Source organism: Myodes glareolus, chromosome 24 (genome assembly GCF_982192425.1).
Source record: "Myodes glareolus chromosome 24, mMyoGla1.1, whole genome shotgun sequence".
Classification (NCBI taxonomy): domain Eukaryota; kingdom Metazoa; phylum Chordata; class Mammalia; order Rodentia; family Cricetidae; genus Myodes; species Myodes glareolus.
This window is the reverse complement of record NC_142049.1, coordinates 50,923,379-50,935,450: the sequence shown is the minus strand read 5'-3', so window position 1 is coordinate 50,935,450 and position 12,072 is coordinate 50,923,379. Positions and strand designations below refer to the sequence as shown.

Genomic DNA, 12,072 nt, shown 5'->3' with positions numbered 1-12,072 from the left:
TGGCAATTCTACCAAAAGCAATCTATATATTCAATGCAATCCCCATTAAAATCCCATCAAACTTCTTCACAGACCTTGAGAGAACAATAATCAAGTTTATATGGAAAAACAAAAAACCCAGGATAGCCAAAACAATCTTATACAATAAAGGAACTTCTGGAGGTATTACCATCCCTGACTTCAAACTCTATTACAGAGCTACAGTATTGACAACAGCTTGGTATTGGCATAAGAAGAGAGAAGTCGACCTATGGAATCGAATAGAAGACACGGATATTAACCCACAAACCTATGAACACCTAATTTTCGACAAGGGAGCCAAAGGTAAACAATGGAAGAAGGAAAGCATCTTTAACAAATGGTTCTGGCATAACTGGATGTCAACCTGTAGAAGAATGAAAGTAGATCCGTATCTATCACCATGCACAAAACTCAAATCCAAATGGATTAAAGACATCAACATTAATCTGTCAACTTTGAACCTGATAGAAGAGAAAGTGGGAAGTAGTCTACAAGATATAGGCACAGGAGACCACTTCCTAAGTAGAACCCCAGTAGCACAGACAATCAGAGAATTAATGAATAAATGGGACCTACTGAAACTGAGAAGCTTCTGTAAAGCAAAGGACTCTGTCAGTAAGACAAAAAGGCTACCTTCGGACTGGGAGAAGATCTTCACAAACCCCTCATCAGACAAAGGTCTGATCTCCAAAATATACAAAGAACTCAAGAAACTAGACACTAAAACTCTAATTAACCGAATTAAAAAATGGGGTACTGAACTGAACAGAGAATTCACAACAGATGAACTTTGAATGGCCAAAAGACACTTAAGGTCATGCTCAACCTCCTTAGTGATCAGGGAAATGCAAATCAAAACCACTTTGAGATATCATCTTACACCTGTCAGAATAGCTAAACTCAAAAACACCAACGATAGCCTATGCTGGAGAGGATGTGGAGTGAGGGGAACACTCATCCATTGTTGGTGGGAATGCAAACTTGTGCAGCCACTGTGGAAATCAGAGTGGCGGTTTCTCAGGAAACTGGGAGTCAACCTACTTCAGGACCCAGCAATTCCACTCTTGGGAATATACCCAAGAGATGCCCTATCATACTACAAAAGTATTTGTTCAACTATGTTCATAGCTGCACTATTTGTAATAGCCAGAACCTGGAAACAACCTAGGTGTCCCTCAATAGAAGAATGGTTTAAAAAGGTGTGGAACATATATACATTAGAGTTTTACTCAGCGGTAAAAAACAATGACATCTTGAATTTTGCATGCAAATGGATGGAAATAGAAAACGCTTTACTGAGTGAGGTAACCCAGACCCAAAAAGAGGAATATGGTATGTACTCACTCATAAGTGGATTCTAGCCATAGTTAAAGGTCTTTGAGCCTGTAATTCGTGTTCCTAGAGAAGCTAAACAAGAAGGTGAACCTGAATAAAATCATATAGTTATCCTCCTGGAGATTAGAAGTAGACAAGAATGCCAGGCAAACTTGAGTGCACGGCGCGGGGTGGAAGTAAGGGGAGATGGTTAGGGAGAGGGGAGAGGGGGAGGATTGGGGATGGATTGGGGGAATGGGAGGATGGGAGGGAGGAAGGATGGTTATGGGAGCAGGGAAGTTTATATCTCAACTAAGGGAGCCATTTTAGGGTTTGCAAGAGACTTGATTCTGGAGGGGTTCCCAGGCCCAAGGGGAGGTCCCCAGATTGTTCCTTGGGCTGCAGAGGAGAGGGTTCCTGAACTGGCCTTGGCCCATAACCATACTGGTGAATATTTTGCATGTCACCACAGAAACTTCATATGGTGAAGGATGGAAATAGAGACAGAGACACATATTGGAACATGGACTTAACTCCCTAGGTCCAAATGAGAAGCAGAGGGAGGGAGATCGTGAGCAAGGAAAGCAGAACCAGAGGGAACCTTCATCCAACAATGAATGAAGATAGAGATGGAGACCCACACTGGAGCACTGGACTGAGCCCCCAAGATCCAAATGAAGAGCAGAAGGAAGGAGAACATGAAAAAGGAAGTCAGGACCGCGAAGGGTGCGTTCACCCACTGATACAAGGAGACTGATCGAATGAGAGCTCAACAAGGCCAGCTGGACTGGGACTGAACGAGCATGTGATCAAACCGGATTCTCTGAATGTGGCTGACATGGGGGCTGACTGAGAAGCCATTGACAATGGCACTGGGTCTTGTTTCGTCTGCAAAGACTGACTTTTTGGGTTCCTGATCTGTTTGGATGCTCACCTTCCTGGACCTGGAGGGAGGGGGTGGAACATGGATTTCCTACAGGGCAGGAAACCCTGACTGCTCTTGGGAATGGTGAGGGAGGAGGAGAGGGAGTGGGGGGAGCGGGAAGGTATTGGGAGGAGGGGAGGAAGTGGAAATTCTTTAAATAAATAAATAAGGAAAAAAATCCAGTTCATCACTAGGTACTCTAAAGTCTCTCACTCTCTGCATTTTGATCAGTTGTTGGTCTCTGTGTTGATTTCCCACTCCTGCAAGAGAAAACTTCTCTGATAAGGATTGGGCAAAGCAATGATTATGGGTTTAGTGATAATACTTGATTTCTTGTTATATTCCTTTAGCAGTATGGTAGTATTAAGTTTGCATGTAGGGCCATACTCCCTTCTAATTACAAGTTCATGGCCTCTTTAAGAGTAGCAGGTTTGTATTCCATTTCATGCAGTCCTTATATCCAACCAAAATGTGATTTGTTACACCCATAACATGTGTGTTGCTATGGGACCAGCATATGTTGCTGGAAGGTTACTGTTGTATGTCACAGGGTTGTAGCTGGTGATAATTATGATTATATTTCTCCTCTGGTAGAATGAAGTGCACCTTCCAGCTCATGAACACTTGTTGGCAGGTGTGGGAATTCTAGATGAGCACCAATCCATCTTTTCTATGTAAAATGAATTGTTATGTGGTTTCTTAAGCAATAGACTCTTTCTATTAGCTTGTGGACTGTGACTAATGGCCTTGTCCATAGCCTGTTATGTCTGAAGAATTCTATGTGGCTACAGCATCTTCCACAAATGGTTCAGGTCAAACTGGATGGCTGCACATAGAAGATCTAAAATGATCCATATATATCACCTTGCATGCATTTCAATTGCAAATGTATCAAGGGCTTTAACATAAGACCATAAACTCTGATTGAGAAGGAAAAAAATGTCTGGAAAAAAGCTTTTCTATTTCAGGCAATGAGCTCTGTACCAGATAGCAATAGCATGGGCATTAAGACCCAAAGAAGCTATTGGAACCTCACGAAGCTGGAAAGTAAAGGACAGCACCATGCAAACAAAGTGGCAGTATAGAGAATGAATAGACCATTGCCAATTATATATCTGATAGGGGAATTAGCATCCAAACCACCAAGAACTAAGTCACTTCACATTTTAAAAACAGGGTGCAGATCTAAGCAGAGTTCTCAAAATATGGAACACAAAGGGCTGAAAAATTCTTCAGGAAATTTTCAACATACTTAGTCATCAAAGAAATGTAAATCTAAGCCACTTTGAATTTCATTTTACCTAAGTCACAATGGCCAAGATCAATAAAATAAATGACAGCTCATCTGGGACTGATGCAAGGAAAGGGAAACATTTGTTCCTTGCTGAAGGACATGCAAACTTGTGCAAGTATATCAAGAGCTGTAAAGCATTCTCTTTTGTACCTCATTATATATCCACTGCAAACCTGAGATGGAACTCATTATGTTCAGGCAGTACTGGAACTCATGGAATGTTAAACCTGCCTCTGTTGTCTGAATTCAAGGATAAAGAGTGTGTGCCATGATGTCTGGCTCTCACATATCATGAAAGCAAATAATGAAAAGCTATCATTATGCTAACTTTGAGAGAGAGATACTGAATTTTTAAATTTTGCAGACTTTAGTATTTTTTTTCTAAATGAAGTATCAAGACACAGAAAACTCTTTAAAAGTTAGTATCATAAGCAAAAGATTTTTGACAAAAAACTTTAAGTAATGCTAATTTCTGTCCTCTTTGATACATGGTTTTGAAATATGAGCTATTGATGAGATATTTAAAGTAACAAAACAGACTAGTCCACATATTTAGAGGAGCCTAAAAATTATCAAAGTCATGCTATGAGAAATAAAAATCAAACCACTACTGTTTTTTGTTCAAATATTCTGAAAGATTAAATTCCCATCACTGTAGTTATACCATACAAAAATAATTTTTCTGTGGATACTTATCTCATTTTGGCTTCATTATCTTAAGGTGTTTATTAAGTTTTGGGCTTTTTAACAGTCAATACATTAATACTGTCATAAATTTATTAAAATTCTCTTCAATTGTCCATCTAAATTGATAACATTTGACAACTGCTATGTTCTAACTTGTCAAACTCCACAAAGGAGAAATTCAGCACAATAATTTATCTCAAAAAAAGCTGTGATTACCTGAGTTTCAAAATTAACTCTGTCCTCAGTTCTTGAACACATAGAAATCGGGGACTCCGAATTGAAGTGATATCTTCCAAGCAAAAGTACACAGCAAAATATGTGAGTAGTGATCAAACACTTTTTCACAATTGTTTAGTTATTACAATAGTAAATGGTATTTCTATTGTTATTACACATCTGGTTTATAAAATTTGTTCAGTTGCTACTTTCTGCCTCCACTTCCCCTAATCTCTGTTTGTTAAGAAAGAGTCCTCTACATCAAATAGTGTCAGTCAATCTATTTCTGGAACCTCAAAATCGTTTGTTTTAAAAACTGTCTGCCCTGATGCTTGCACACAAATTACAATCAATTGCTCACATACTCTTTCACCATTAATTTAAATAAAAATAATAGCCCCAAATAAAGCAAAATAACAAAATGCCCTCATTCTACTCTATTAACAAAGCACCAGGCTGTGTAACTAATAAATGGAAACCTTCATTACTCAGCATGGAAAATAATCTTTAAAAGGAAACCATCATATCCGTTCATTGTAAAACAACTAATGAAGTCATGAAAAACATGTAAAATCCTTGACCACTAAAGTTATAAGCAAGCAAACAAATACATAAATCGAGGTTAGGGATGTTTTTACAGGGGCGTGAAAGATTGCAATATAAATAACTCAGTTGTGATTCCTCCATGGTGCAGTCTTATTTCAAAACTTCCAAGCACTTAAAAACCTTCTCCATAAAAATAACTACTTTCATACAATGGTGAATCTAGGTTGCTGTGCTCAGATTTTTTTTTTTTTGAGATCTGGGATTCTCTAGTAAAACAATAAGCAACATCTGGCAGATAAAAATTCTAAACTACACATCCAGAAACATGAAGAAAGATAAATGTACAATAAAAATTTCAAGGTGCGTAAAGTCACAGGGAAACAAAGACTTGACAAAAAGAAAAAACCTTCCTCACTCAGGAGGTCCAGTAATTTGAAGAAAAAGAATACATAAGCTAAAAATGTCCTTTAAAAAGATGCTCAATGTGATAAACAGAACTTGGTGAAGGTGGACATGCACTACCATTCTTATAAGCCTTCTCTCTTCTTGCTCCTTTCAAAACTATGGCACAATGGCCATAGTTATGAAAGGTTTTCCCCTCTAATCTTTGACAGTAGTACAATGTACTCATGTAGTGTCTACCAGCAACTTTCAAAAGGTTAACACAAGCTATGGAGTTATGGGTATGTTTCTCAGGAAAACTCTAACCCAGAATTGAGTCATAAGAAAACTGGCATTCTATGTGTGACCAACTCAACATAGTCAGAGGAGGAAGAGAATGAATAGGTTGACAGTTCAGTTATGAGTTGGAAATTTGTTAACTAAGAGATCATGGAATTAATAAAGCTCTCTAGATGTCCTCTGCTAAAGTGGTAAGACACTTAGTCATAAGTATATAAATCCATTAAACATGTGATTATATTAATACATTATGTACATTAATTGAATCAGATGGAATCTAGTGAATTCAGCAAACACTAGTTTTCTTTCCCTTGGTTCTAGTTACAATTTAATATTCATGTTCAAAGACCTTAAAATCTTACCCTGTTGAAAAGATGTCCGTAGGTTGATTTCCTATGATTGAATCAATAGCAAAAATCAGTAAGTTAGTCTATAAACTATAATATTTATAAATAAAGAATCTTCTTGGATAAATTAATATCTATAGTACTGAAATATACCAAATGCATCAGGAAATCTTCATCTCTTTTGGACCCTTTTACTTTGAGTAAAAGAATGAAAGAAATTAGCATTTGATACCGTAAAGTAGGTGGCCATGTACACTGACAACAATTCCAACCAAGGACAAAGCTGGCCATTACTCAGATAAGTGCCTGTCATAAATAAGTAGCAAAGAGACTAATTTTCTGGAATAATGATAGTATAATTAATCTGAAGATAGCATAAGTATTTTATTATGACATAACAAGTCTTTCCCAGATAAAAGGGTGCACTTCTTCAGGTAGGGATTGAACAGTATATCAGAGAGAACCTGAATCAGTGATCATCATAACTTTCAATCTTCTCTAAAATGATGGAAATATACCTGGACAATGTTTCTCCTAAAGACTTGCAATGTATCAGAAAAGAAAGGTCAGAGGTAAAAAGAGAGGTAGAATCAATGCTGCCTGCCCTCTCTGGTTGCCTCTGAGGTAAGGTCGTGATGAGCTATTTTAGATCTGACTGTAATTCCCATTCTTACCTATGATTCAATGAGGTAAAACCTCAATTGCTATTGTCATCACCCGTGGACATAACCACTGGTTAAATCATCTCCTGAATACAGTATCTATTCTGCACATTTCTCATATACAGTACTGGGAAGGATAGGCCTGAGAAAGTCACTATGGAGGTTTGTTATAAAACTATAACTACATATGTAGATATGCACATATATATCACTTAATAACTCGCTCAATGTCTTTCTACTGGGACAGAAAACTATTTTTCCACTTCTTGAAGCATCACAATTCCTGACTTTAAACTCTACTATAGAGCTACAGTACTAAAAACAGCCTGGTATTGCCATAAAAATAGACAGGAGGACCAATGAAATTGAATCGAAGACCTGGATATCAATCCACACACCTATGAACACCTAATTTTTGACAAAGAAGCTAAAAATATAAAATGGAAAAAAGAAAGCATATTCAGCAAATGATCCTAGCATAATGTGGACGTCAAGATGTCAAAGAATGCAAATAGAACCCTATCTATTGCCCTGCACAAAGCTCAAGTCCAAATGGGTCAAAGACTGCTATATAAAACAAACCACAGTGAACCTTATAGAAGAGAAAGTGGCAAGTACACTTGAATGCTTTGGCATGGGAGACTACTTCCTAAATATAATCCAAATAACACAGACATTGAGAGCAACAATAAATAAATGAGAACTCCTGAAACCGAGAAGCTTCTTTAAAGCAAAAGACATTGCCAACAAGACAAAATGGTAGCCTACAGATTGGGAAAAGATCTTCACCAACCCCACATCAAACAGAGGACTGATCTCCAAAATATACAAAAAACTCAAGAAACTTGACATCAAAAGAACAAATAATTCAATAAAAAATTGGGGTGCAGAACTAAACAGAGAACTCTCAACAGATGAATCACAAAAGGCAAAAAGACACTTAAGGAAATGCTCAACATCCTTAACCCTCAGAGAAATGCAAAGCTAAAAAACTTTGAAATTACACCTCATATCTGTCAGAATGGACAAGTTCAAAAATACTGATCACAGATTGTACTGGACAATATATGTACTTGCCTCAATGATATGGGGCGAGGGGAATGTACCTCCATTGCTTGTGGGTGTGAAAACTTGTACAACTGCTTTGGAAATCAGTATGGCAATTTCTCACAAAATTAGAAACAGTCTACTTCAAGACATGTCAATACCACTGTTAGGTATATAACCAAAGGATGTTCAATCAAGCCACAAGAAAATGTCAACTATGTTCATAGCACATTGTTCATAATGGCTAGAACCTGGAAACAAACTGAAGAATGGATAAAGAAAATGTGGAACATTTACACAATGGAGTACTACACAGTGGTAAAAATTAATGACATCTTGAAATTTGCAGGCAACTGGATGGATCTAGGGGGAAAAAGCAAATTGAGTGAGTTAACTCAGAAAGACATATATAATATGTATTCACTCATAAGTGACTTTCAGACATGAAGCAAAGAAAAAACATAACTTCAGAGAACCTAGACAACAAAAAGTACCCAACGAGAGACATACATGGATTTAAATAGAAAGGAGAAAAAGACAAGGTCTCCTGAGTAAATTGAGAATGTGGTGGTCATGGGAAAGGGTAGGAGAAGGTAGGTGATGAAGACCGGGGAGTGGAGCAAAATGTATAGCTCAATAAAAACAATAAAAAGAGAAAATTTAAATAAAAAGGAAAGAGAAAAATGAATGAATATATATATATTCATATTCATCAATATATATGTATATATTTCCATCAAAAAAAGAAAGAAAAGGAAACTAGTTCTCCTTTTATATCAAAGAAGAAAGAAAACACATGGGATACTATCGATATTACCCTTCCTATAGAAAAATGAAGACTGAATATGTTCCCAAGTGATAGAGCCCCTGTCTTATAAAAATGGATTGAATAATAAAATTGGTTTGGGATCAATAGTCAAGTATTCTCTGGTGTATGGCTCACTTCATATTTACTGATATACACCACAGATATCACTCACAACAAAAACAGAATTTAAATCTGGCATGGTTAGACTGACTTCAACTTTTCTTTTTCATAAAAAGCAGAGGTTCATTTTTTGCATCACCTACAGTATTCACATTCTAAAGGTTATTGCACATGGAAAACTCATGTGAGAGACTTGACTGCAGTTTAGAAAACTATGATCACTTTAGATTGACTTTCAGAGCTCAAAAGTCTATATGTCAACACAGAGCAGGAAGATCTAGTTAGAGGTATGTTGCAAAACATGTAACCACTTCTGTCCACCCCTCTTAAGAATGAGATATCTAAAGAAATAAGAATTTTATATCATGGAAAAGTTCACCTTATTTTTGATGATAAAGAAAAAGGAAAATAGTGTCATTGGAATAGCAGATGCATATAGCCCCTTCCTCTTAAAAATGAAACCTTGGGTTCAATACCTCACAGATAGAAATATTAATTTTTTAGTTATACATTTAGGAACCCTATCACTACCATATAGAAGAGCAAGGGGTAATACCATGTTTTTAAACATTTTAGTATTAATAAATGATATATTTGTCAAAATACAAAATTACAATTATTTTAGGTTTGTTTGCCATCATTCTTGATTAAGTCTCTCTACACCTTTGCCCCAACCAATGCCATCTATAAACCCAGATCCCAGCTTACAACCCTCTTGGTTTGTGAGTCTCCATTGCTGGGTAAGCCTCTTCTTCATTGTCCCACGCCACTATGCCCTGCTTCTCTCTTTAACACCACATGTCTTGCTTTAGAAATTCAAGTATGGTTTCCATTTTTTTCCCAGATACCTTTTCTGACTAGATTGCTACTTCATTTTCTCTAGAAGCCAACAAGCTTGTTCCAGACCCAATGCTGTGACCCTCTCTTTGATCATGATCTTGGATGGCTAAGTCACTTATTCCCCTTTCTGTCCCCTCATGCTTTCCCTTTGGGTCCATCATCATACACAAAGAACTAGATTCAGAACACTGGCTGAAATAAAGATACTACTGAAAGCTTCAACATCCCAATTAGAAAAATCAGAAAGTCTTACCAATCTAATGAGTCAAATAAAAGACAGAATATGAGGATGTGAATAAAAAGTAGAAAATTTAGACAAAATTATCAAATAATATGAAAAAATAAAAAGGCACGCTAAAGGATTAGGCACAAAATTTGAGATATCTTCAACGGATTAAATCTTTGAATTATATATTCATAAATGAGGAAAAAGAATTCTACATCAATATCATAGACCAGATTTATGAAAATATCACATTTTTCATACATCTTTTTCACCCAAGTAAGGCAAGATATACACATACTGAAATGAGAATTAAACAAAATCCCAATCAGACAAGATCAGAAGACTACAAAGTATATGGTAGTAAAACCTCCAAAATATAGGACTAGTAAAAATATTGAAAGATACAAGTAAAGAGAACATTCAAATCATTGAGAAATGAAAAGTGACCTGAGCAACCGCTGGTTATCAAATGGAACTCTGAAAACCAGAAGAGCCTGAAGTAATGAACATTAAATATTAAAGGACCATGTATGGCAACCAGTACTCATGTGCCCAGTGAAACTGTCTGCCTTAGCTGAAGGAGAAACAAAAATTTTGCATGATACCAGCAACCTAAAACAGTCATATCAAACAAAAAAATTCTAAACAGACTCTACCGAGTCAACACTTCTAACTGAAGAGAGGAAGAAGTGTAAGAGGAGACTTTCAGAAAGGAAACAAACAAAGGGACGATTTAAGGAAATACAAAGGACACTGAGCATCAAAAAACAGAAAGGAAAGAAAATATTCCAGTTGAGGCACAGCTTTCAAATAGTAATGGCCTCAACATTCCAATCACTCCTATCAAAAGACAAAGGCTACCTAAACAAATTAAGGAACAAAATCCAAATATCTATTGTCTACACAAAAGCTCATCTTAGTTTTATAGTCAGGTACTATCTTATAATGAATGTACACACAGTTTTATAAGAAAATAATATCAGGAAGCAAGCAGGGATTGCTGTTATAATATCTGGAATATAGTTATCATACTAAAATTAATTAGGAAAGACAAATGTGTACTTCATACTCATTAAAGTGTCAATTAAGAAAAATTTGAAAACTTAACATATATACACACTTATCAAATTTGGGTGCACCCAATTTCATAAGAAAAATCTACTGGAATGAAAGGCACAGATCAATACAGATTCAATAATAACAGATTATTTCAAATATCATTTTTTCAATAAATGGGTATAAAGAGAAAATATAAATGAAGAAACCTCAGAACTAAGTGATATCCTCATTCAAGAACCTAACAGATACTTAAAATAATATTCCACCTAAACGTCAAATAATATTTAATTCACCCAGCAGCTCATAGAGGGTTGTTTTAAGTAGAACATATGTCTAGAGAGAAAGGAAACCTTAAAAAGTGCAGAAAATTGAAAAATGCCATGTATTCCTTATGACCATTGGATAATAAAAGTTAAAATTGACAGCAAATGAAACTCTAGTATGCATTTATACAAATAAATGGCCTAGTGATGCAACTCAAGAATTTGGAAAAGCAAGAACAAACAAGCACCTAAACAGAAGATGACAAAGAATAATAAAAAATAAAGCAGAAATAAAGTAAATGAAAACAATACAAAGAACCAAGAGCTGTTTTTCTAAGAAGATAAAGATGATCCACAGACTCACGCACAAGAATCTTCTCTTCTTTATAGCAAACAGACTATTACCAGAATCTACAAGTGAATATAAAACAAAGTTCGACAGAGACCAAGTGTGTGTGTGTGTGTGTGTGTGTGTGTGCACATACCAATAACAAGGGAATAAGAGACTATAAATTTTATCAATCTGAGATTTGAGATAACATGGAAGAAGCCTGAGCATGGTGAGTGCTGGAGGGAAGAAGAGGAAGTGGGGAAGTGACGTAATTATACTTTAGTTAAAATGCATAAAACAACATACATAGGAAAGGAAGTCATGAGATGATTTAATATTTTGTCTTATTTTATTGTACAAATCAGATTTTCTGTGATATGTATAACAGAACAGTCATGCTCACTTACTGCAATAAACTCATTCATACTGTGGAACAAAAATGTGTTCTTTATAGGAGTATAATGTGTGTGATGGCTGAAAAGACAACTTAGAAGTTAACAGCACATGTTGCTCTTTGAGAGAACGTGGGTTTAGTTCCCAGAATCTATGTGGTACTTTACAATCATCTGTGACTCCATTTCCACAGAATACAACAGGATCTTCTAAGTGTCACAAGAACCAGACATGAGCATGGTATACATGCCTGATGTACCTGAAGGCAAACCCTCATACATAAGATTAAATA

General features: G+C 36.1%; 1 protein-coding gene across 1 annotated transcript in view; it reads right to left on the bottom strand.

Moving 5' to 3' along the window:
- The window catches only part of LOC148118255 (uncharacterized), a 62,973-nt gene that overhangs the window by 38,308 nt on the left and 12,593 nt on the right, over positions 1-12,072 (bottom strand). Inside the window, exons 7-8 of the mRNA XM_087901371.1 lie at positions 6,047-6,077; positions 4,458-4,530 (exon numbers count right to left, since the gene is read on the bottom strand). Coding sequence (XP_087757497.1) covers positions 4,458-4,530; positions 6,047-6,077 — 104 coding nt within the window. The remainder of the gene's footprint in view (positions 1-4,457; positions 4,531-6,046; positions 6,078-12,072) is intronic.